The sequence below is a fragment of the Echiichthys vipera genome, assembly GCF_963691815.1.
Source record: "Echiichthys vipera genome assembly, chromosome: X".
Taxonomy (NCBI): Eukaryota; Metazoa; Chordata; class Actinopteri; order Perciformes; family Trachinidae; genus Echiichthys; species Echiichthys vipera.
In genome coordinates, this window is record NC_139825.1 from 25,829,632 (window position 1) to 25,855,445 (window position 25,814).

General features: G+C 40.4%; 2 protein-coding genes across 2 annotated transcripts in view; one reads left to right on the forward strand and one right to left on the reverse strand.

Moving 5' to 3' along the window:
* erc2 (ELKS/RAB6-interacting/CAST family member 2) overlaps positions 1–16,818 on the forward strand; it is a gene marked incomplete at its 5' end in the record, with an annotated part of 35,344 nt that extends 18,526 nt beyond the window's left edge. Inside the window, 13 exons of the mRNA XM_083939566.1 lie at positions 145–282; positions 922–1,062; positions 1,872–2,012; positions 6,514–6,716; positions 8,649–8,771; positions 10,581–10,592; positions 10,953–11,073; positions 11,248–11,408; positions 13,332–13,479; positions 15,574–15,621; positions 16,072–16,245; positions 16,491–16,558; positions 16,697–16,818. Coding sequence (XP_083795692.1) covers positions 145–282; positions 922–1,062; positions 1,872–2,012; positions 6,514–6,716; positions 8,649–8,771; positions 10,581–10,592; positions 10,953–11,073; positions 11,248–11,408; positions 13,332–13,479; positions 15,574–15,621; positions 16,072–16,245; positions 16,491–16,517 — 1,437 coding nt within the window. The 3' untranslated portion in view covers positions 16,518–16,558; positions 16,697–16,818. The remainder of the gene's footprint in view (positions 1–144; positions 283–921; positions 1,063–1,871; positions 2,013–6,513; positions 6,717–8,648; positions 8,772–10,580; positions 10,593–10,952; positions 11,074–11,247; positions 11,409–13,331; positions 13,480–15,573; positions 15,622–16,071; positions 16,246–16,490; positions 16,559–16,696) is intronic.
* A 4,512-nt stretch (positions 16,819–21,330) lies between these two features.
* On the reverse strand, positions 21,331–25,732 carry creld1a (cysteine-rich with EGF-like domains 1a). Its single transcript, XM_083938428.1, has 6 exons — positions 25,712–25,732; positions 25,088–25,259; positions 24,916–24,999; positions 24,167–24,262; positions 23,920–24,060; positions 21,331–23,843 (listed from the first exon to the last, which is right to left on the reverse strand). Exons 2-6 carry the CDS (start codon positions 25,257–25,259, stop codon positions 23,623–23,625), a joined length of 714 nt encoding a protein of 237 aa, XP_083794554.1. The 5' UTR covers positions 25,712–25,732; the 3' UTR covers positions 21,331–23,622.
* Positions 25,733–25,814: the final 82 nt, after the last annotated feature.

Consider the following 25,814-nt stretch of genomic DNA (forward strand, 5'->3'; position numbering starts at 1 on the left):
ATTTTGAGTCCAGCCATTTCATCACCTTTAAATACTTCTGTGGTTTTGAGATGTGGTTCATGCTATTTACCCCTACGTTTTTTTTCTCTTCCCTGTGCCATCACCATCCTCCCGGTCTTCTCCTCCTCCTCCTCCCTGTGTCAGATTGAGAACCTGCAGGAGCAGCTGCGGGACAAAGACAAGCAGCTGGGGAACCTGAAAGACAGAGTCAAGTCTCTGCAGACTGACTCTAGTAACACAGACACTGCCCTGGCCACCCTGGAGGAGGCTCTGTCAGAGAAGGTATCGTACAGCAGATGCAATGAGTGTTCAGGGTCGGGATGGGAACAGCTGCTGCTAAATAATGTTTATGCAGTAGGTTTCTGTCCCACTAACACAACTAAGGTTCGATTTCAGGTCCTATATTTATCAAACTACTAAAATTTACATTTTCTGTCTGTACGGTGAATGTGAAGCTGCCGCCATGTGCCAGGCAACCAGCAGACGTGCATCAGTTTCTGTATAGATTAAACAAATTACAAATTATGTGTTAATTAGTAAGATTTAGGTTTTTTAGGATCAGTGGAGCTGTATACTAAGCTCGGTTAGTATACAGCTGATAAGCATATTTATATTTAAGGCAATAATAAAAGTAGTAATACTTCATGTTGACTCCTACTTTTTTTGGATGACTTTTCTCACAACCTAAAGGTGCTATTTGAGAGCTGCTCTTAAAGCTTCCTGTTACACTTTAGTCTCTTTGTTGCTTGATAAATTTGTCTTATTGCTCACACTCAGCTAAGACTTTTAAAACTAAGTTGGTTCTTTAGAGCATTCTTAATTGTAATTCTTTTAATTATTTTGTGTTTGTGTTTGTGTTTGGGTTTGTGTTTGTGCGTGTGCGTGTGTGTGTGTGTCTGTGTCTGTTTGTGTGTGTGTTAGGAGAGGATTATAGAGCGTTTAAAAGACCAAAGAGAGAGGGAAGACAGAGAACGTCTGGAAGAAGTGGAGTCCTATAAGAAGGAGAACAAGGACCTGAAGGAGAAGGTCAACAGCCTGCAGATAGAATTAACAGAGAAAGAGGTCAATGAGTATTCACAGAAAAAGCCTGATGTTGTACACATGCTGTGCCTTTATGTTTCTCTACTCTGCTCTACTGTCCGGCATACACTGTAGAGCCCGACCCATATATCAGTCGTTATATTTTTACAAAACATATAATGCAGATGTGTAAGGGGATTTAGAAATGGTGTCATGTCGCTATTAATTTCAGTTTTTTAATTCTTAACATATTTTTTATTTCTTATTTCAACTGTCAGCAACTGACTGATACTGGCCGTACTATTGTATTTAGCTATTTAATTTATTTTGAATGCATTCTTTATTTAAATGGTCAGTTTTTTTATTTATTCTTTATTTCCTCTGTGTGCCTTTCTGGTTGAGATGTATTACATTGTATGAGTAAAATATAATAATGTTAAATATAAGTGTAAATTCAAACCCATATCTGAGTATAACCACCCATCTCAGCTCTGGTTTTTCAATGATAGGACTGATTTAAAACTGAAGATGGTGTGTTGAGTCGTTTTCAACCCATGAAATGCAATTTGATAAGAAATGTCATCCCCAGCATAATGTTCCATCACATTACAGTCATATAATATTAGTATTACAAAAACAAGAATAAGTGTGCAGTACCTCTTTAATAAAGTTATTTGTTTAGGAAAGCAGCTTGCTGGGTACCTTTTCAGAGTCATATCTCTGCAAAATTGGTGCACAATCTACATAGAAAAGTTCCATTTTCCTTAATCTGTGATTTTCTTCCCCCTTGCCTAGTTAGACTTCCTGTTTTGAGCCTGTGCTAACGGTATGTTCTGTCTGTCCACCTGCAGTCCAGTCTCATTGACTTGAAGGAACATGCGTCATCCCTGGCATCCTCTGGCCTCAAGAAGGATTCAAAGCTCAAGTCACTGGAGATTGCCATTGAGCAGAAAAAAGAGGAGTGTAGTAAGTTGGAGACGCAGTTGCAGAAGGTAGGTGTGCGTTTCACAGAATCACTCATCAGGCTTCTCTGTACATTTGATACAAACAGGTGATAACTAATTTTCAACCAAGATCTATGTTTAGTATTTAGACTATTTACAGATTTCACATATATTATTTCATTTTTTTCTTTTCTTTACAGAACAGTTATTTAGTATTCAACACAGATATGATCAATTTTCACAGTTATCCTACATTTATAATGGACTCATAGCTCTATTTCTATGTTAAGAGAAAAATCTGGAGTCCAATTTCAGGGCAATATACCCCACAGTTCAGTAAAGATAACATGAGACCACAGCATTTTATCAAAGCAAATACATGTTGATACAATTTTACATCTGTTGGCAATACAATCTTACTACAACGTCCATGTAGTAGCTGTTCTTGAGCTTTTGATTGTATCAAAATGATCTACATCTGAAAACAACATCTAAAATACAATTATGTGACAACCGATGAGGAATATCATATCATATGATCCAAAGTTTCAGAGCAGAAACTACATGACCGTTGGGCTTCCAATGTCAAAAATCTAAAAACCCTCTACCCACGTGCCAATTTTTTTACCTAGTATGGCAAAGTCCCTGGTTAGTACTAGTACCTGTGTTTGTTGGGTAACATTGGTCGGGGTAATGATATCAGTGTAAATCAATGAAAGGCACCGTTATTCAAAATAAATGAATCTTGCGTTTTCACCTACCCCTTATTCCATGTCACTATACCCATATGCAGCAATAAGAAATAATAAACAAATAAATTAGAAAAAGAAACAAACTAAATTGAAAGCATGAAAATATATATTGTTATGAAATAAGGAAGACGTCCAGGATAGAAATTGCCTATACTAGATGCCAAAACACTTTAAATTGTTTCATGATAAATGCTTTAAATTTGGCCGAACGTGGAAAGCTTCTCTGCTCTGAATGAAGACCTGTGCAGCAAAGCTTGTGTGTCCACTGTGAACAAAGTAATTAGCTCACTGTGAGTCCACTGACTTAGATGGAGACTGTAAAGTTGTTGTAGACAAAATTATTATAGTAAATTATAATTTATTCCTTTTATTCTTACCATTAAAATAATTTGGTTTTATTATTTTATTTCCCTGCTCATACTGTATATTATACACTGTGATTTATTTTCATGGGTGATAATTATTTATTTTCTTTTTGTCATTATACATATAACAAGGAAAAAAACAAACTGTAAAGCTTCATTAAGCTAATTCCTGTTCTGTAAATATCACTGTAATCCGGATTGAACCAAAACATGACTCAGTTATTATAAAACAGTTAATTAGGATAATGGCTACCATCATGCTTTCTCTCCTGTAACGGGCTGCACTGCTTTGTTAGGCCGCTGCAGGGTGCAGTCAGTCCATACCCCCACTACCACCTCCTCCTCCTTCTCCATAATAATCCACAGACTATCCCTGTGTCTGTTCCTCTACATTTGTCCGTGATGTGTTGCCCTTAACCTGTAACAACGTGTGCTGTACTAGGACAATGTTACTGCTCTGTCAAACATGTATTGTAACATGTCTGATCCTGCTGTTTTCTCCTCTGTTTCAAAATAAATCCTAACACTTACTCTCCCGCCCCGCTCCCTCCCTCAACCCCTCCGTTTGCAATGTAGCAAGCTGAGCAGCTATTCAGTCACATGAATAATCCTGTAAGTCCCTCTCTTGAGCTCTCTGAGGCACATATTGAAAGCATGAGGACCATTGATAACTTATTTGGAACATGCTAGATGGTGATCATGCCAGCCCCCACCCCTCCCCCAGCACAGGTTCTGCTTTCACCCACTGAGCCACCCAGATGCATGTTGATCATCGCACTGTACTGATATAATGAGCTTTATACTGCACTCAGAGTCCTGTGCAACATACTCATTCTGCAATTGTTTGTGTTTGTGATACGTGGTGAAACTGTTGCTACATATATCTGAAGTTCACTTTATTTCGTGAGTTGGAATTAGACAGTATTTGTGTTTATTGTGAACTTTTTTAATTGTGGCTCTGTAGTTGGTTTATCTGAAATTAGTTAGTTTAAAGGCACAATGAGTAGGATATTCCTAGACGACAATAAATATTTAATAAATATATGAAATAATCCCTCTCAATCCTCACTTATGACCCACTAGAAGTGTGTGGCTGTGTCTGCAGAGACCCTGCCCTCTGCCTTTATCTTTATGCCTCTGCACCTGTGAGGCATTATGTTTTTTGGTTGTCCGTCAGTCCTTCTGTCCCGTTCTTGGGAACGCCTTGATGTCTTCACATTTGGCACAAATGTCCTGTTGGACTCAAAGATGAAGAGAATTCCTACACTAATTATGACAACATTTCACAATTCAAAAGTTCAAAGGTCAATTTTTCATTATGTTAACTGTCCATTATTCAACGCCATAACTCGAACAGAATGGGAGACATTTGGTCAGATACGTAGATATGTATTGGTGACACAATCTTGAAATGGTGCTGACTGTATAGACCTTCTGTGATGCCGGGTTGAAGACGTGTCTGAAGCATCCGTGTCTGTCCAAAAAATACACATACTATTGTTTATTAAATTCCTCAAAGTCTTCACTACATTTATTATGTAAATATGGACAAATGTATATAGATGGATGTAAACTGCAACTTGACAGGTTGCAAGGCGGTAGTTCTACTCTTATTTTGATGTGTTCAGGACATTTCTGGGCTTCAGCTTCTATCAATGACCAGGTGCCAGGAAGCTATGAAAAAGGCACTCTAAGCGTCGAAGAAATGCACAAAAACCTGGGTGAAACGCCAAGCAGAGAAAACTTGTTCCAAAACGTAACCTTTGTTGTGCCATAGAGGAGGGACCAACTTTGAATGTCGAGTCAAAGTTTATTATAGCCCAATATCACAAAGCATGCCTCAAAGGGCTATACATATAATAGAAACAGCAATAAGCAACAATAGCAAAACACAGAAAAATGTACAAAAGTAAAATAAACTATATACAAGGAATTTGACACATAATATACATAAAATAAACAGTAAAGAACATAATTAGAAAATATACAAATACGTAATGAGACAATATGGATAAAATATATAGATTCAACTTTAGAGAAATTTACAGAATAAAATATCGTTACAAAGGCTACTCATATTTTTATGCAATTGAAGTCAAAGGACAGTAAAAGGCTTGTGATTCACTTCAACTATCTTTTGACATGGATCCTATTAAAAATCCGAGTAAAGCTCTAAATAGATTTGAGGGATATGGATTTTTAAAGCCGATTTATAAGCCTGACATTTGATATTTTCTCACTTGTATCACTGATACATTTTTTGTGGACTATTTTGTGTAAAATCGGGGTGCAAAACAGGTTAAGCTGAAATTATGCTGAGGTGGTTAATGATACGTTCATGAACAAACACAGTATATCAGAGAAACAGAGGAGAAATCCATACAGAAAGAAATCAGGTTCCTGAGTTCCTACAACCCTTAAATCCATCCATCTTTAGCAAAATGCTCACATCAAAATCCACAAACCCACAGGCTGAATGGAAACTAACTTCTATGTCCAATAAAGTATTGCTGATATACTTACACAATTACTTACTTTACTTAGTGGATCTGAAATAAATATTATATGATTTGAACAACTGAGAAAAAACCTTCCTCAAGTTAAATTCTTACATCGATCCTCATGCTTGAAATATGAAACTATTAGCCGACAGATTTACTTGGGCCCTGTTGCTTCTGTATCTCCATTATTTTGACTGACATCACAAAGACTGTGCAGCTTTGTTGGGTTTGCATGAAATGGTCAACCTTGTTGCATGTTGTCACTGTCAGTGTTGCCACGCTTTTTCTTTCGCCTCAGTGTGGTGCGGTTAGCTGAGGTGTCAGCCGTGGTTGGAGATCTCTGCAGTGTTTTGGTGGATGCTCTTTGGCTCTGTACAACTCTTTGCACTTTTGCGACCTGTGTTGACATGTGTGGCTGCATATTGTCTCGAGGGTGATGTGTAGCACTATAATGTACTTGTTGGATGGCGAGTTTAATCCATATTGACCAAGCAGTAGCACTCTGATGAGTTTGATAACCAAAGAGACAGGATCATGATTTAGCTTTTCACTGCCACTGCAATTTTTTCAAGTGCTGCACAAACACAACACACACACACAGACACACACAGACACACACACACACACACACACACACACACACACACACACACACACACACACACACACACACACACACACACACAAACACACGCACACACAGTCATGTTTTCTGCATACTCACTAGGTGTGGGTAGTGTCTTGGTGTGTCAGAGGGCCGTTAAATATAATACATTGATGGACTGCAATCTACTGTTTGTATCTCTCTTCCATAGGCAGTAAAACATTCTTACTGCATGGTTGCGTTGATGTTTAATTTTAATTTAATGTATTTTCGGGTGTGTGTATGTCTGTGTGTTTGTTTGTGTCTTTCCCTGGCACATGGGTGCAGAAGGCCCATGAGGTGGAGCAGCAATCCGGCCCCAGAGGGAACCCAGAGTACGTGGACCGAGTGAAGTTGCTGGAGAAGGAGGTGGGCTACTACAAGGAGGAGGCCAACAAGGCGCAGACAGAGGTGGAGAGACTCCTGGACATCCTGCGGGAGGTGGAGACCGAAAAGAATGACAAGGATAAGAAGATCGCTGAGTTGGAAAGGTAGGTAATCCTGAGTGTCTAACAAGTTAAAGTAAAGACATCCTAACCATAATTTAACCGGATATCATTACTACTTTTCCATGTACAGTATACAGTATGTCTACTATTTTTATAGTTATATATAAATAATGAGTGCATGCATGTACTATGATCCGGAACTGCGTTCTGGCACCTTCGATTAATCTGGTAAATTAATCTGATTGGCAGTTTAATACATCAGTGTTACATTCGGCAGCGACGGACCTCCGTGAGTCTGTTTTTTTTTCTTCTTTTAGCTGAGTTAGACCAGATGTAGAAGGTGATTTCCCAAATTCACTAAATATTTCGAGAAAGTTTTAGGTGTTAAATACGAGAACGGAATAGGCGTGGTTTAGAATGAGTGTTTAATCGTGTTTTATCTCAACAACATACCTGTTAAGTGTTGTGACTGCATCTTGCACAGTTGTAAGGTTGTAGGTGTAAAATGGGTGACTCATTCCCTGCTTACTAGCATTATTCTCCCCTAAACTGGATTTTAGAGCCCCACTTTAGCCCCTGATTATTATATTATGTGTGTATTTAGCAGACACTTTTTTTCCAATGTTACTTAAAATAAGTGCATTCAAACTTGATACGAAGAAGAGCTGTTGCTAACACTCAAATAATTGTTTGAGTACATGATAAACCCACCACTCTCAGCTCTGGACCAATGGTTAAAATAATGCAAACATTAAATAAGTAACAAAACAGGATAGAGCAAAGAGAAAGACCCTGAATGGAAATAAAATAAAAATACTAAAAAGTCCTATTGTATATGTAAATATCCTCTTTTTTCTATCATTACATGTCTAGGTACGATAGAAAGAATCCTAAAGTGATGTTTTTTAAAGGCTGGTTCACCAAAATCACAAAAACACTTTCACCTACCCTTAGTGTAACAGAAGTTATCAAACTTGGTCTCTCTTGCCTTTCTGTGAGCTGACAAAATATCTTATTTTGTAATCTGGGTGAACCCACATTTTTATTAATTATCATCCTAAACAATATTTTTTATTATTTCAACAGTCAACTCCTTTGTCAATTTTAAATTGCTCTGTCCAATGTCCTCTGTGTTCTCAATCGTCTTCCATGTGTGTTTGTATACATGTACTGTTATTGTCCTGTCGTTCTGTAGAAGTGAGATGTCATTTGTTTTGTCATTTGTGTCTTGCACTGGATCCAGTCCTGGTCTTGTATAACACACACACACACACACACACACACACACACACACACAGCTTTCCATGTAAAATAGTTTCAGCTGCATGTTCAGATACACACAGAGGGCTCTCTGTAAAAGTTGCGATGGTATGTTAGATGAGATGTGAGAATACAAGCCCCTCTCAGTCACCCCCTTGATGAGAAAAGGTCAAACTTATTTCAGTTAATGGACCACATAGATAAAGCTGGTGGCCTCATCAGCTCTTGGCTCACCTCTCAGTGCGGCACATGGTCCAGAGTCTCCACACTGGGAGCAGCCTCTGGCTTTGGTTCGGCTGATGGAGGGAGGATTGGCGAGATTGGCGTCTGTCAATGATAGCCCCTCGCCCCTGCCACTTAAAGAGCCACAGTCTCTCCCACCTTTTAGTGTTGAAACCAGGTCTACTGTTCCTTCTCAGCTTGTGATAGGGGCCATTTAGTTTCTGTGTCATGCTACTTTGTTAGTGTTGTTTGATTAATTGTTCTTGTCCTTTTTTGCCATCTTTACCCACTTTTTTTTGTCCCTTTCCTCTTTCTATCATCTGTTTCATACCCATCCGTCCCTCTCTTCATCCTCTGCCACTGATCATTTTCAACTTTGGTCTCGAACCTACTTTTATTTTTTTTCCCCTTTCAAATCTGATTCTGTTTTTCTAAAATATCTTCTCCATCTCCTGCACAACTCCTCCCCTTTTGTCCCCTCCACGACACCAGCCCCCCTCACTCTGCCCCTCGCCCCACCCCTCGTCCCGGTGGCAGAGCCCCCCCTGACCCGCTCCCTTCTGTGTCCGCTGCCCCCCAGCAGATAGGGGGCATGGTGTGGGATTTCCTGGGAAAGTGAGTGCTCTGCCCCTGGCACTTCAGCTCGGCTGCGTGGTTAAAGTCTCCGACTGTGACTGCTGCAACTGCATCTGGTTTCGCCTGTGTGCCTGGGTCTGCCTGGTGTCTGAAGGATTCACATATCTTTGTATCAGAGTGACAGGCTCTGTGTTTAGTCTGTGGTGTTATTGCTGTACCCGTTAACATGATACAAAGATCCCTGGATTCATGTTTGCTTTTGTTTCTTTTGCGTTTGCTCAGTGGTGCGTGTGTGTGTGCCATGAATGTTTTTTTTTTAATCAAACTGTGTGCATGTTTTTTTTCAAACTGCATGTGGCAACCAGCATTAAAAGCTGTCTATATCTGAAACAATGACAGAATGGGTCAACAAAGATTTTGTTGTATGACAAAAACATTACAATTACAAATCATCAAATTAAAGCACTACATCATACTGTAGATTATGCTTCATTGCACACGTGACTCAAATACTATATATCTTAATAATGAAAATTAATATGAAGTCAGCCAGCTCACAGGTACAGCATTTCAGGTACAGCATTTCAGTTTATCATTTAGCAATATATGTGCAGGTGTTCAAATATTCTGTAGTGTTCCTTTTCTCTGATCAGTAGATGTTACGTCACTCTGGGGTTCCTGCTGCAGCATGTTTCTGTAGTGATGCATGGTAAAGACACACAATAAAACCAATCGCACTAAGGAGTTAGCAAACTAGCAACCAAATTTCACATTTTACACTTTACATTAGTTGTAACTGAAAGTCCCCTATCAGAATTAATATTTAATACTAAGTCATTCTGTACATACTCCACTATATACTGCACTAGAGGCTGTTTTCATGGTGTGATTTTTCCCAACTGCTCTGACTTTCTTTTATTCATTTTACTTAGACGGTTCTGTAGTTTTTTTTTCGCTCAGTGTGCTTTTTTTGAAATATCTTAGAACACACTTGCAGACACACACACACACACAGACTCTCTCTCTCTCTCTCTCTCTCTCTCTCTCTCTCTCTCTTTGTGTTTTTGTGTTTTTGGCTGAAAGTTACAACAAGAAAGTTTCTGTCCTCTTGCCATCAGCATGTTTCCCCTGCTCATTCCATCCACCCATCTACCTCACCCTCACCCTCTGTAACTCTCTGTAACCTTCTAATCACCTGACAGCCCCTTCCTCTTGTAGTGTTTTTTCCTGGTGCCCACCTCCCTGCCCCCCCCCCCCAACCTGCCCACCCTGCTTAGCCTGGTTCACCAGATACTAAGGAAATTATCAGCCTAGTAGCCTGCATGTGTGAGTGAGGTGCTGCAGTAGGTAGGGTCTGGATTGAACGCTCAATCTTGAAGTGTGTCAGTCCAAGAGTCTCTTCTGTCTGAATGACCCTGCAACCATAACTAATTCTCTTACTAGCTCACTCCTTCTCCCGGTCAAATCCCTGTTGGCTTCCCCTCCTTTTGCTCACCACTCAGACCTGTCCTCCTCCCTTCTTTCTTTTGCCCTGCTGACTTCTGCCTGTCTGACTGCATGTCTGCCGCTCCCAGGCTTGGCAGCAGATGCACATGGTCCCATGTTTTCAGAGAAGGTGCATCCCGCATTATCTGCGTCAGGCTGCAGAGCAGCAGCTGTCATGGGCGCCTCTGTAATCTCCCATGTTGTTTGACAGTCTCCTCCGGGTCCTCTGTATTGTATTTTCGTTTCTTTATGTTCTGGTTCTAATGTCTCTTTTTGTTTTACTTTTTTTCTCTGTGTGCTCTCGTCTCCTCCACTTGTCCTGTCATCCCCTTGTCTTCTATCTCTTCCTCTCCCCATCTGCAGTCTAGCTCCCAGGTAAGTAATGCCCCCCCCCCCCATACCCCCCTCCTCTCCATCAGCAATATCACGTTATTATAAATCTATCAATTCATCATGCCTTTTAGCTGTCCTGGTTTCCTGATGGTTGGTCCATTCTGAAACATTGATTGTCCATTACGCTGTACTTGTTCTACTTGTTTGTGTTTAATATTTTTTGTTGTGATATATGGAAATATATTGTAGCCTACTCACACATCGACTTAGCTTCTTAAGTTACATGTTTTCCTCAAGAATGTATTTTGCATTTCTTAAGAGATATATGGTACAGCAGCAACAGCATTACATTTTAAAAAAATGATTGGCATTGGAAATACTGTAAATACTAAATTTTTACAGACAAGGAGGCAAAGACATGACTAAGAAGGGTCCGAACATCAAACTGGGACAAGGGGACAAGAAAGGCTTAGGACAAGACCCTCGTAAGGACAGCTCCATGGAGAGTGGCCACCACTTAAAGGTGCAGATTTACTCTAACAAAAAAATACACTAATTTTGTCATAACTTCTGATGAAGATAGGATATATTGCATTCGTTTTAGTGTATTTACCAGTTATATATGTTATAGAAATAGATTAATGAAGTGTCTATGTGTCTTTTTCATACATTTGGTGTGTGTTTCCATATAATTCAGTTGGAGGAGCTGATGAACACGCTGGAACGGACGAGGCAGGAGCTGGATTCCACCAAGCAGCGTCTCTCCTCCACACAGCAGTCGCTGCAGGAGAGGGATGGCCACCTCACCAACATGAGACAGGAGCGCAGGAAACAGCTGGAGGAGATACTAGAGATGAAGTTAGTGTCATCAAGACATTTGGTGTTTGCCTCACAAAGACAGCCCATGATTTTACTTCTCTTGGTGTGTTTCTGACTGAGGCATGGATTAGTTTCTTTACTGGAAATTATTTTATTTTCTCTACTGTAAATGACACCAAAATACTGTTGTAAATACAACTTGACATGCAGATCATGACTCATTTTATACCAAAATACCTAGTTTACCTTATAAGTCACATTGTCGGTCTGTTATGTATCTGATCAGGTTTATCAATTGTCAGTACAGATTTATGGACAGCATGCCGACAGATGATAGGTGGACAAGCACAACAAGATAACATACAGACAAATATATAAAGTGGAGCTGGAGTGTATTCTTGTCTTGGCCTTTTGTTGAGGGCTGCTATGGCTGCAGATACCAGGCGTTTGCCATAACAAGCCCTCTTGCACAGCAGGGACCTGTGACTGCGTCCAGAAGGCATGGTGAAGTGGCGGTTGAGTGGAGTGACATTGAGCTCTGACAGTGTGGGTGTGGGGAGACCAATACATTTTTGCAGCTATGTTTGTGACACGTGCGAGTTTGACACGGTTTTTGACAGTAAGCATGTTGAAGAAGTAAGTGGAACAGTAGAGCAGGATGGGCTAGACAATACTTTTATACAACAGCAGGATCCTTTGAGTTTACAGATGGCATGTCTTTGATGGCTCTTTTTTCGTTGTGCGCCGGGTGAAGGAGAGTTTATTGTCCAGTGTGGGTCAGAGGTATTTGAAGCCGTCAGCTGTTTCAACTGTATCTTTGTTGATGAGAGTGGGTGGCTGGGGTGATGGGGTACCTATTGTCATTTTTTTTGTTTTGGCTACGTTGAGATGGAGAAAGTTATGTTTACACCATTGGGAGAAATTTGTGACAGTGTTATGGTAGTCTGATACAGAGTTATTGTCTGAAGAGCAAGGGTGGCAGTGTCGTCAGAGTATTTGAGGTTGGTGGTGGTGGGAGAGGGTCTGGTGCAGTCATTGGTGTACAGAGTGTAGAGTAAAGGGCTTAGCACACAGCTCTCAGGGGCTCCGGTGTTGGTGATGAGTGTAGGTGATGTAGGTGATGTGACTGACTCAAGGAAGTCTTGGTAACAAGAAATAGTCCCGCACATAAACATAACCACCTATACATCAGGGTTCTAAATTAACTTTCTCGAGCACCAGCCAACCAATCAGAATTAGTTTTAGTTAGTTCAGAATTAGAATTAATTACTAGCCATTTTTTTTTCTAGAGAAAAAAATAGAAATTATGAGAAAGTGAAAACATTTCATTTCAAACTTGGGATCTCTCTCTCTCTCTCTCTCTCTCTCTCTCTCTCTCTCTCTCTCTCTCTCTATCTATCTATCTATCTATCTATCTATCTATCTATCAATCTATCTATCCATCTATAATAATACATACAACAAAATTACTAGTTTCCACCACCAAATCCTCTGCCTCTTCCTCTCCTCGCCCCCAGAAGTCTGTCCCAACCACCGCAGCAGTTTAATCTTAACCTTTTGACTTTACTTTACTAAAGTTAGCTAACTCCCTCTTCTTTAGTCATTTAGTTCAATCTGAACTTTTTGGCTTTACTAACGTTAGCTAACTCCCTCTTCTTTAGTCATTTAGTTTAATCTGAACTTTTGACTTTACTTTACTAACATTAGCTAACTCCCTCCACTTTAGTCATTTAGTTTAATCTTAACTTTAGAAACACTATCTCTCAACTCCAACTCCAAAATATAACCTGTTGCTTTCAGAGTCATCAATTGTCATTGTCATCAGATAGAAATCCAGCCGATGGGTTCCGAGATTGATAGAGTTTGAACTGCATTACATAGAGTGTTATGGGATTTCTTTAATGTTCCTTCTATTTTATAGAATATAAATGCTGATGCCATGATGTTGTTGTCCATCTTCAGGCAACAAGCTCTGCTGGCAGCCATCAGCGAGAAAGATGCTAATATTGCACTGCTGGAACTGTCTGCCTCCAATAAAAAGAAGACCCAGGATGAGGTGCTATCCCTCAAGAGAGAGCGGGACAAACTGATGCACCAGCTCAAACAACACGTTAGTACTGCAGTACAATGTCAAGAAAAATTCTGTCGGCGCTGTAGCTGCTTGCCAAGGCAACATTAATCGAAATAAAAAAAAATTATCTGCAACTAGCCATTTTTCCCATTTCATCTACAGGGGGTGGTGCACATGCATGGCCACTGATAATCTTTGCTCGTTCAGTTTTGAACTTCAAATGTGTAACATTTTGCTGTTTGAGTCAGAGCTGTTTTTTACATCTCAAGTCATTCCACACAGGTCAGAGTGTAGTTACAAGTTCTCATTGGAAAATTGCAAGTCATTTGCCACTCTACTGGCCATTAACATGACATTTCATTTGAGCTTTGATAGTTTCATATCAAAGCTGAGGTCTAGACCTAATAATGTAATATTTAAGGTGTGTTTACCAAGTCCAAACTTGAGTCTTAAATGTTTTTGCTTTCAAGCCTCAAGTCATGTCAGGTCTTCAAGGAGTCAAGTCCAAAGTAAGTAAAGTCTTGCAGCAGTCAAGTCCAAGTCCAAGTCAAGTCTCAGGTCTTTGACTCGAGTCTCACTCAGAATCAAAGTCTCAGGTCAATAGCTTGAGTTTGAGTTATAAACCAGGAATTCAGGCAACCACAATATGGCCTCCTTGTGTCTCTGTAAGGTGCCCTGTGTTGCCTTGATAAATTACTTTAAAAATGATGATTGCTAGACCTCCAATAAATGTGACATATGCTGCCAATTGTTATTCAGCTGAACCTGATCACACAAAAGTTGTTACACCAATGATTCTCATAAATCATAATGATGAAGGAAAGTGAATTAGTAAAGAGAAATAGATGTTAAACATAGACCTACATCAACACAGACTGATGGACACTTAAAGGAACATTTCAACATTTCGGGAAATACACTTTTTTTTCTCTTTGTTGTCTAGTGTTAGATGAGAAGAATCTGTGCAGTAAATATTTAGCTACAGCCAGGACATGGTTATCTTAGCTTAGCATGAAGACAGGAATGACTATGAGATCTAAGGCACACAGCGGAGAGTCAGGAAGTTATCCACCTAACCAGAAACAGTTCCAGCATGTAACTCCCCTTAAACCGCAACTTGTCATGTTTACAATTTCATTTTTTTTCAACCAATATTATTTATTTATTTATTTATTTGTTTATTTCGGGCATGTCAGTTAGCTCAATCATCATCACACATTATCTTGGTTTACAATTCACATGTCCAAAAGGGAAAGTGGGAGAAGCAAAAGCGTTAGTGAGCTTAAAGCTATTCTAACCTTTCTGGCATTTTTAAACTTTTCTTTTGTAATCTTAAAATGCTCCTAATAAGTATATGACAGACTAAAATGTAAAAAAAATCCACCAGGTGTAGCTTCCTGCTTGTCATCCGTCGCTCTGTTTCATTTGAGCTGCTCATGCTGCGTCCAAGTGCCATGAAGATTCGGACCACCAATTAGGCAGTGCCATGGGAAGTGCCTGTCAAAGTGGAACCTTCTACTCGCGAAACAGTCTGAAACTTCTGACCACCCATGGCACGTGAACGCAGCATTTCTCTCTCAAGGCATGTGTCAGGGGAGGCGGGAGCTTTAGAGGTCAGGCAGGGGGAGGAGGGTGGGACTTTGGAGAGAAGCGCTGAGTGCTCTAACTGAAACATGCAAGAAAGGTAACAATTGCTTTTAGAGGTGCTGTGAGGTGGATTTTGTTTATCTTTGGTCATGCTAACTTTTTCCATCTATTTCCAGTCTTTATGCTAAGCTAAGCTAATCGGCCATTGACTGTAGCTTCATATGTAGTTTTCAGATGTGAGAGTAGTATCAATATTCTTCAAGCACAGTTCCCCAAATTTTGAACTTTAAAATGACTACAGAGATGAATCAACAACTGAAGTCTGAGAAAAAAAAAGAACGTATAAGCCTCGGTGTTGGTTGCATGGTTATTGCACTGGATTGTATTACATTGTAAGGTTGTTCCTGTTTTATGTCAACCCACATACTATACTGAAAATATGTGCTTTGTCCAGTCATAAACTCATTTGATGTTCGTTTTGAGGGAATAATTATCTTTTTAACAGCTGCAGATAATAATGCGCTCACAAGTTTCCTCTTTCTACAGACACAAAGCCGGATGAAGCTGATAGCTGACAACTACGAAGATGAGCAATATCATCCACACGGCCCTCATCACGCCCAGCCTCAGCCCCCGCACGCTCAGCCTCAGCCCCAGCCGCAGTACCCACCACATGCTTCCCATACTCCCCATGCACCCCACGCACCCCATGCAACCCATGCACCCCACGCACCCCATACACCCCACACACCCCACGCACAGCAGACTCCATATCCACACACCATGCATCCGCAACACCCACAGCACCCGCAGCACCCACAGGTCCCCCAACAGCACCCGCAGCACCAACAGCAGCCGCAGCCCCAGTACCCTCACCCTCCTCACCCCCAGCACGCCCAGCTGCATGCTCAGCACCCACAACCGCCCCCCCAGCACCAACAGCACCCGCGCCCCCCACAGCCCCAACACCCTCACCAACAGCACCCACAGCATCCTCCACAGCACCCACACGGACATCCGCCTCCGCAGCACCCTCACCCTCAGCACCCACACGGCCCTCCCCAACAAGGACCCCACCCCCAGCATCCACATCCCCAGCACCCTCAACACCCGCAGCACCCGCACCATGCCCAGCATCCACGTCACCCATCGCCCCACCATCGTGGAGGGCCGGCTCGAGGACCCCCACATGCTGGTCACCGCCCTACCCAGGACCAGGTTAGATGTCATTATTGTTACCATTTCTGATAAATAAACAAGTGTGCAGCCCTGAAAAATAGTTGCCAAAGGCAGACTACGTAGCACACCAATTAATTCCCTGATGCTTTGTTTTACCTGCAAACGTTTAAAATGCTTATTTTGTCATCACTCTGCCTGCTGTTCCTGTGATGTCGTTTGATCAGTAGTTACTCCAGTTTCTGTCTGCTTTCTCCTCTTCATGCATATCGTTGCTGTTTTAACAGGATGACGATGAGGGCATTTGGGCATAATCCTTGCTGTGACAACCAAAGCTCTATTATCTTTTTGAGGGGTGAGATATATTTAAGACTTTCCCACTAAATAACTTTCGGTTTCCTCTCTGCCCGGAGTGTCTGCTTTATTTCATAACAAAAGAAAACGGCTGCTTCCCATCTAAATTTTGTTGTATTTTGTTATCTCTCACATTCAGATGATTCAGTCACTACTGGGGGAGCACAGCCACGCCATGATGTTGAAACAATACCTGACCAAACATTTGTTACCTCCACTCAATCAACACTCAGCAATCGGACCTTTGTGTATTCTCTGGGGAAGAGGGGGGGGGGGGGGGGGTGTGTGCAAGTTATGCAGTGAGACTGACAGCTGAGCAGGTAATCACAAACACATCATATTAGGACACACATAATACATAATAGACACTAAATTAATGTGTTATGTATGCAACTTACACTATGTTCCTCTTCAATTTTCTGCTCAAGGTGACCTCTTCTTTGTGTGAACATGAACAAACGTCCTCTACTTCCTCTGTACAGGACAACAAGTACAAGACTGAATTGAAGGGAAAGAGACAGATTTTAATGCCGATGGGAGAGACAGTTGGGCTTGTTTCAGATCCTTGCTTGAATGGGGCATGTCAACCTTGGCAGCCCTGCATCAGAGGTCACCTCACCTGTCTTTCAACTGCTGAACCTGAACGCTGAATCTCTTCAGGCCAGTGATGCCCTCTTGGTCCTCCCAGCAGAGATCTCATGCCTGCCCAGTATTTGTTTCTCATGCTTCTTCAAAGATCATGGCTGTCTCGCTGTCTGTCTCACCGACACAGACTGACTCCTCTGGCTCTGGTTGGCTCCCCCACCTGACTGTCATGGTTTCTTGATCCTCACTGCCCTGCTGACCCACCTGGTGACATCTGACCCCTCTGCCTGGCTATCATGACCTTCATGACTCTTCTGTAGTTCTGTTTTTTACCTTTTTACATGCCCAACCCACTATGTAGAGAGGCTCATGTTCAACATTTCTAAAAGTGATGTAGTGTCCCCTCACTTGCTTTTTTCACACACCAGATTTGACTGATTTCTGTTTTTTTTTTCATTGTCATTTCTCAAAGAGAAAGATCTTAGAGCTGACTGACACCTTTAGCCTTGCATGCAGCATCAGGGGTTTCCTAGGCTGCATGAGCAGGGGCCCTCCGGTTCTTAGGCTTGTTTTAGCCTCAAAGCTGGCGGGTGCCATTAATAATTCTCTCCATGTTACCTCATTTTAATCAGAAGTAGTAAAAAAAAAAAAACAATCTATGCAGATGTCAATGTAGAGTGAATGCATTTTTTTTTATTTAACTATCAAATTTATCATTCAAAATGTAATCAACTGTCCAATCAGAGCGGGCCAAGAGAGCGGTCAGAAACTCAGTCAGCTTATTTTGAGTTTCTGAGTCTATGCACCTATGCACCTCCTCCGTGTTGCAGGAATTTTTACTAATGGTGCTTCTGCTGGTGCTCGAACTAAATGGTGTCAAAAGACCTGGTCAAGAGCATCTTTTAGTCCTTTTACAGTAGAGGGACTTTAGGAGTCCTCTCACAAAGGACTTCACAAACAACTGTAAAAGACTGCTGTGTACATATGATTTGACCTTGGGGGCTTTGTGAGCATTGATCAACTAAATACCTACACAGAGGTGAACTCCCTTTATGAATACTGCTACTATAAATACATTGTAGACTATAAAGGAAAGGATGTTCAATAGATGTTTTCCCTGCAGGTCTATTTGTACCATTGACACCCTCGTCTCTGACCTACAGTATGCTCCTGCTCCCCTCTCCCTTGTGCTCCCCTCTCCTCTTCCAGCAGTAGTCTGTGTGACCTCCCCAAACATAGTGACTTGTTTTCTCCTTCTCAACAAGGTGGCCTGTGCCTCGTAAAAACTGTACACATATATGATAGATATGCATATATTATACATATAGAGAGAAATCTATAGTGTGTCTATACGTGGTCAGAAAATCGTTTCAAACTGACAAGATAGTGTTTTTTTTCTCTTTATGGTTATTTTTCTAACTGGCTGGAGGTCAGAGAGATGTCTTATTTAGCGTGTTGAGTGGTGTGATTTTCCTCTGATGTGTACATTGTGAGAAACCCCCTCAGCAGCAAGTAACATTCCCTGTCTGAAAACACAGGACAGCCCAAAAAGAAAAAAAAGAGCTTTAGAGCAGTTTATGCGGAAAAAATAGAAGTATATCCAAATCTATCTAGAAGTCTAGAAAAGATGACATTATTACATTCCTTTCTTCTATGTGAAATCATTTAGTTGAACACTGCTTGGCTTGTGGTGACAACTTTGAACAAAAAAAATGAATAAAAGACTTGACTTTTGCTGCTCACATGAGTAGCAATGAGATTATGTCTGCTGCACTCAGCAGTCAGAAACTTGCACTTGTGAGTGAGGACTATCACGTTTAACACCCAAGTGGAGGTTTGAGTTACTCTGTCGGGATGCATTTCTTTCGTGTGTTTGTCGTCATTGTCGTCTTGTAAACAGAAGTGGTGACATACGTGACTGTGACAGCCGATTAAGTAGAAAAACCAACATGCATCATTGCAGTATAGTGCAAAAATGAATTAGACTGTTACAATCCCCTACTTCCTCTCCCTTCCCTCATGGTGCCTGTGTGTCTCCCTTAATATGGCCAAGTGTTAAACGTTGTATATAAATGTCTTTCCATCCACCCATCTTCCACAAACCGAGGTGATCGTTCCATCATTTTTTCACATGTGAACCTTTACAGATCTTGTCACTGACCAAGAATCAACCGATTGTGTTTGTGTTTACAAATGTTACGAGAAAGATCCTGATTTGGATTTTAGGCAAAAAAAAAATGAATATGGAAGACAATGCAAACAGACAGAGGAGCAAAAATCCTCTCACTTCACCATCAGGGGGGCGGAGTATGAATCCTCCATTTTCAGGTCCTTATCTACCGAATACTTGAAGTAGGGGGTTCTCCTACCATGAAATACTAATATATGATTTACATGGTAGAAACATGAAATATTTAAATTGTGCCCATGCATGCTGATTTTTACATAATGTGCCAACTCAAAGCGATGATGTTAGGATAATCTCCTGTTCTCTATGCAGAGTGATTTCTCAACCGTTGTGTCAAAAAAAAGGGGTTAGAAGACAGAAAGGCTTATTAAGGCTTGGGCTGGTTTCCTGGGCTTAGACTAAAGACTAATCCTGGTTGTGAATGACGGACATCGAATTTGGTTTGAAGTCAAGTCTGCATCCGTGCCTAGAAGCAGCCATGTAAGAAAGACTTGAGCTGAAAGGCCTCAACAGTTATTCTCAAAGGCCTTCGAGAGAAAAAAAGTATCAAAAGTCTAACACACATTTTCACTTTTTTTTTTGTTTATTTTTCTTTTCCTGTATGTTGCTGAAAACAAATCACTGTGACCAATGCCAGAAACATTTTTTTTCGTTTTGACAGAACAAATATTGTTTACTTTTTTATTCTTCATTTTTTTGTATTTAAGTTAGCTTTATTTTTTTCTATTGTTTCAGCTTATTGAATATGCCAGTTTGAGACTGTACTATTTGTATAAGTAAATGTTTTGAGCTGTACAGTAAAGACCTAGGAACAAGTTAAACGTGAGTGTCCAGCATGCTGAATGATTACTTGTGTGAACGTGAGCTAATCTCCCTTGAAGCATCATTCCTCATCCATTACTTGCATCTGCATCTGCATTGTGACGGTGTGATGTTGTGTTTGAGAGTGATGTGTGTCTCACTTACTGTGTCCCCTTAGTAGACAGCCTGTGCAGTTTTGTGAGAGTGCAGCATGTTTTTTGGATTGCTTGTGTAAGTGTATTCAGAAAAGAGAGAGAGCTGTGTGTTTGTGTGTGTGTGTGTGTGTGTGTGTGTGTGTGTGTGTGTGTGTGTGTGTGTGTGTGTGTGTGTGTGTGTGTGTGTGTGTGTGTGTGTGTGTGTGTGTGTGTGTGTGTGTGTGTGTGTGTGTGTGTGTGTGTGTGTGTGTGTCTGTGTGTGTGTGTGTGTGTGTGTGTGCGCATGCGTGCATAGCTGCTTTTATGAGTGTGGGTATGTGTGTCTGTGTGTGTTATGAACGCAAACGAGATAATCTATTTAAAAAAAACTTTATCAGAGAAAGTCCCTAGAGAAATAAAAATGTGAGAGTGAGTCCAAGTTTTGAGTGAAGCATGGATACTCTGTGATGATGTTTTCTGTTTTTTTAAACATAGGAGGCTGTCCTCAGTGCCCCAGTTTGCTATTGTATGTGCTGTATCAGAATATAACTATTGAGTGTTGGCCAGCTTGTTTATATCCATCAAATAAAGGTGACTTTCTTTCTGTCTCTGTTTGTATTTTTCTACTCAAAGTTAAAATCAGTTAAATCTTATCCGTTAATTATTTTATTTTCTTCTACTAATACGAGTGTACAACAAGAATAAAAACATAAAAATTTGTAAATAAAATGTTGCATTAATTTCAGATTTTAACATTCAGTACTGTCATGTCATTCAACAGATGGCAAAAATGTATTGAAATGTAATTGAAAAAGCAGTTTTGTTGTATGGGAGCGTACTTTTCTAGGGGACAGGGTTACAGCATGGGTACATGTGTCAACACAGGACTATTTAATTCAGTGTTTTATATTCTTAAGACATAAGAATGCACATAGAGAAAAGAAATCGTTAAAACTTGTTATTTTTATTTAGAGAGTAAAAACATGCCATTGTAAGGTATGAGAATCAAATCTAATACATTGCTTCTGCAGGCAAGCGCTAAACTCTTCTTTAATCAAGCTACAATTGATCACATATGTTGGTGGCTGCAAATGCCAGAACAAGGTAGCTGCTTTAAAACTATTTAAAAACATGACATTTAAGGTTACAGTAGAGGAAAATGGTACAGCTGGACAATCATCTAAAAGTCTTTTTCTCTCACATTTACCAATAAACCACTTAAACCATGTTCAACTCCACCAAATGACGGTGTGATGTATACCGATGAATACAGTCTCCATCAGTAAAACTGTAAATTAAAAAACAGCTGAAAAACTTCAGACAAAGCTGGTTAGTTCACCTTGAATGAATCTCTCTCTCTCTTCTTCATGGTGTCTGACTACATCTAAAACCTGAATCTCCTGATAGTCCTCACTCACAAGTGCAATATGGAAGAAGGGATGTTATTTTCATTGGTGGGTAAATTTACCATCTGTAAAGTGAGTGAGTGGGTTTTACATTAGTTTTGTGGTGGTCCCACATCCCATGGTCTTTTTCGGCACTTATATACATCCTACTTCGTTTTATGTGTAGGGATACAATCATGCTACTGCAGAGGTTTGGTGTTATTTTGAGTGGTTAAAAAAATACGTTTTAATGCCTTCACCTTACTGCCCAGAGATTATCAATGTTAGCCACGTCTGGCTGTTAGCGACTCTCCCGGACTTCTCCATTAATAGCAGTTACACGAAAAAACTGTCTTGATGGCTTATTTGATGTATATAAGTGCAGAAAAAGACCATGGGATGATTTTGTGCCAGGAATACACAAAAGATGGCCACAATCATTAATCTTACCTAAACTGTCCAGTAATGGCAGCAACTAGTTTGATGCTTCGGCGGGAAGTCAGACTAAGGATATGACTCCCGGTATTGTGGTTTTAGCTGGCTAATATTAGCTAATGCCAATGTTAGCTTGCTTGCTAATGTGAATGAATTGCTAGCTAGCTGAAGCAGCAAAATACTGCCTTGAGTGGCAAACATCATCTAATAAAAGAGCCACACCCTCGCCGGTGAAAACAAAGGAGAAGACCTCAGTGCACTAATACGAAAACCAGGAGTGAGTAGTCAGTTTATAAAAATAAATTCAATTACCTTTGAGGAAATTCAAGTAACATTTACATGTTTATTGGTAGAATGATGGCAAAAAGATGGCAGTGAGTGAGTGTGTAAGAGAGAGAAAGACAGTACACTTTCACCCTCATTTAACCTTAGGTGGACAAAGCCTTGGCTGCTTGTTTTGTTTCACATAGCCTACTAAAACGAAAGTATATTACTGACAGAGAAAGTGATCGCTGTCATAGGCCTGAATTACCTGGTGATTCAATGAGGTAGGAACATAAATGTGTGGGTGTCTCAGCTCTGGATACTGAGTGGGCCCGTTTACCCACTCCTCCTCCAGTAAGCTGTATGGACAAACATTCCCTAACACTGATTTGTTCCATATAACATGGATCATCGCTCTGTAACAACATAATATTGCTGTCTGCCTGACTAACACTTGTCATTGCAGGAGGTTTCCAGGCCAGTTAACATAAAGGCATAAGACAAAAGCAGGACGGATTACGGTGGGATTTGTGTTTCCCGCCAGTCAAAGCCAGCAGTTTGTTTTCACCAGAATGGGGGCGTGGCCTCATGTGTTACTCTCATCTATTCATCCAGACTCTCGGGGCTTATCTGTATTCTCAACTGTATTGCCGCTGACAAATTACATTATCAGCTAACCTTATGGAGCAACCAATGCCAGATCCATGCAGCGTAGGAAGTTACCACTTGCTGGCTAACATTAGCTCACCGAGCTGGCTCTGGCTCAGTTGTCCGGCATGAATTTGTATAACTTTATTAATAAACGATTTAAAACACAATTTTATGTATTACATAAAATTACTGATATCTTTTTTTTACATCGTTTTGTATTTATTTATTTTAATATGTGATCCATTTATTTGTATTCCTTATTATCATTATTCTGTTTCTATTTCTATTCTCTTTTCTATTGCTTTCCATTTTTCCTGGAGACTTTTTCAAAGATAAAAACATAAACATTCTAAATGTGTCCAACTGTCCCAGTTTATTTCCTGTTGCAGTGAATGTGAATGACAGCTGACAGGAAGTTAACAAGGACCAAGGCTGTTGCCTAGCAATGGAATTCCATTAAAAAGCTCTCTAGACTACAGAAATAAATTAACAAATAAATCCCAATTATGATAAATATAATTTTATAGTTTGATATTAGTCTTTAAAATTTATAATCCATATTTATATATTGTAACCAGTGTCTCATGACATGTTTAAGTCCTTTTCACAAAACTTTTCAGCTTTAACGTCCCTTTATGAAGCTGTCTAACAACCGGTCTCCCCTGTCAGAAAGCCAGTAGCCTGCCATGGCTGCCACTGCTCCCATGAATACAGACGTGTAGACCAAATCTCCCTTAGCAGCCAGTGTGGCCAGAGCACAAAGCACCACACCAAAGAGCATCTGCTGCAGCACCTCCACCTCGTCGTCCTGGATATCCTCAAATAGACCTTTCTCCTGAACACCTGCACCAGGGAGATAAACGTGAGAAGTTGCAATGAGGTTACCTGACCAAGTGACTATGCATATGATGAGACTCACAAGGCTTCTGCTTCTTCACACAGACACCGTCCTTATGGATGAATCCTTCAGCACAGTCACAGCGGAAAGAGCCTTGCGTGTTGGTACAAATCTCATCCAGACCATGACAGGCAAGAACTCTGTCACTACACTCATCTATATCTAAGAGAAACAGATATAATGTCATCAGATTGGTAGATTACTGCAGCTCCTCAGGAGCACAAAATAAATGCTAATGAAATAAAATAAAAGTATTCTCTTTTATTACCCAAACACTTGGGCCCTGTCAGTGTGTACCCAGACGCACATTTCCTGCAGCGCGCTGGTCCGCTGCCCATACAGCCTGCACAGGCTGGGTCACAGTCTGAGGAAAGAGTCACCATTCATTGTCTTCATGTATATGAGTAAAGAATGTCAAAAATGCCATCATGTTACTTTAGAAAAGAAGTATTTAAAAATATATATTCAAGCTCTCCAGTGAAGCTACTTAGTATAGGAAAAGTACTGTACAAGACCCACAGTGATCATCAGTGGCTGCAATGGAGGGCTTGTTGGACTTTATTGTGTTATGTTTGACATTTTGTAGATGTGTATTGATGATGTTTAATTTCTCTCCAAAAAATAACTTATAGTTTATGTAGTGATGCTTAAGCTACATACAATACACTGGGGTCAAAGAAAGAAATTAGTTATGAGCCTGACAATTTGCCTTGGAGGAAATGTGTACAGTGTTTTTAATTAAGTATATTCATATAACTGCTTTAATCAGGCACGGTGCCTGAAAATGTTAAGTCCAAATACAGTATATGGTAGATTAATATTATCTGTAATGGGTGTAGTTTTATGAACAAAGTTAGCCTTAGCTAGTTAGCTTACACCACCCCCCGATGTCACTCGATTGGTATTTTTTTATATTTTCTGACACTTTTGATGTTTATTTGTACATCTAATTTTATTTTATCATGACTTATATAGAAGAAGCCTACGTGTCTTTTAGACCAATTCTAAATCACTGACCTATGCACTTAAATGAACCATCTATGTTGAAGCAGTAGCTGTTTGTAGGACAGATACCCAGCTCGGTGCCGCACTCATCAATATCTAAAACAGATCAAAACATAAACATTTAGATCATCAGTCTGCTTGTCTTACACCATGCATGTTTGTGGTGATAAGAACTACACAGTACCTACACAGGTGTTATTATGGAGCATCCATCCTGCTCTGCATTCCTCACACTGGTCATTCTCTGGACCTGAACACCTGCTGCAGGTATCTGGACAGTTGTGCACCTGAACAGCCAGCAGACAACACAGCCAAGCAGCCTGTGGCAGGTTCCTGTGTAGCATCCTCACTTCCATCTGTCCCAGCAGGTCCACATAATAAAGTTGTTTATCTTGTCCAAAATATCACACTCAGGTTTGATAAATGATGCTCACAAGTTGGTATCATAATAATTTAGAACAGATTGCTGGCAAAATAAACTAGGCTATATGAGGCATAAAAAAAGCTTTGCCTTTGGGAAAATCTCAAAATATAGTTGAATGAGATGATTGTTTTGGAGCTCGAGGCACAAAGAAGAGTTTGGGTGTCTGTTTGTGGCACTAGGGGTAGCGGGTAGCTAGATACATCATCTAAAGGTACTTAAGTAACATTTTCAGGTACCTTACTCTAGTATTTCAATATCATGCGACTTTGTACTTGTTAATGTTGATGTTAATTAAACTTTCATCCTTTTTCCACCAATAATAGACTATGTAGTTCTTATGCACCTGAAAACAAACTTTAGACATGAGTAAAGGGTTTTCTTTACCTCCTCCTTGTGCGTCTGAGAACTGTTTCGTCCTTATTACAGTTCCAATGCCGAGACACGCTTCTCACACTTGAACACTATCTTGTGTTTGGCAGCAGAAAAA

Coding starts and splice junctions, on each gene's coding strand:
- creld1a (XM_083938428.1), bottom strand. CDS start 25,259: ATGGAAGTGAGGATGCTACACAGGAACCTGCCACAGGCTGCTTGGCTG. Junction 25,000..25,087: donor CCATAATAACACCTGTGTAG/GTACTGTGTAGT, acceptor GATCTGTTTTAG/ATATTGATGAGTGCGGCACC. Junction 24,061..24,166: donor GACAGGGCCCAAGTGTTTGG/GTAATAAAAGAG, acceptor TGTTTCTCTTAG/ATATAGATGAGTGTAGTGAC.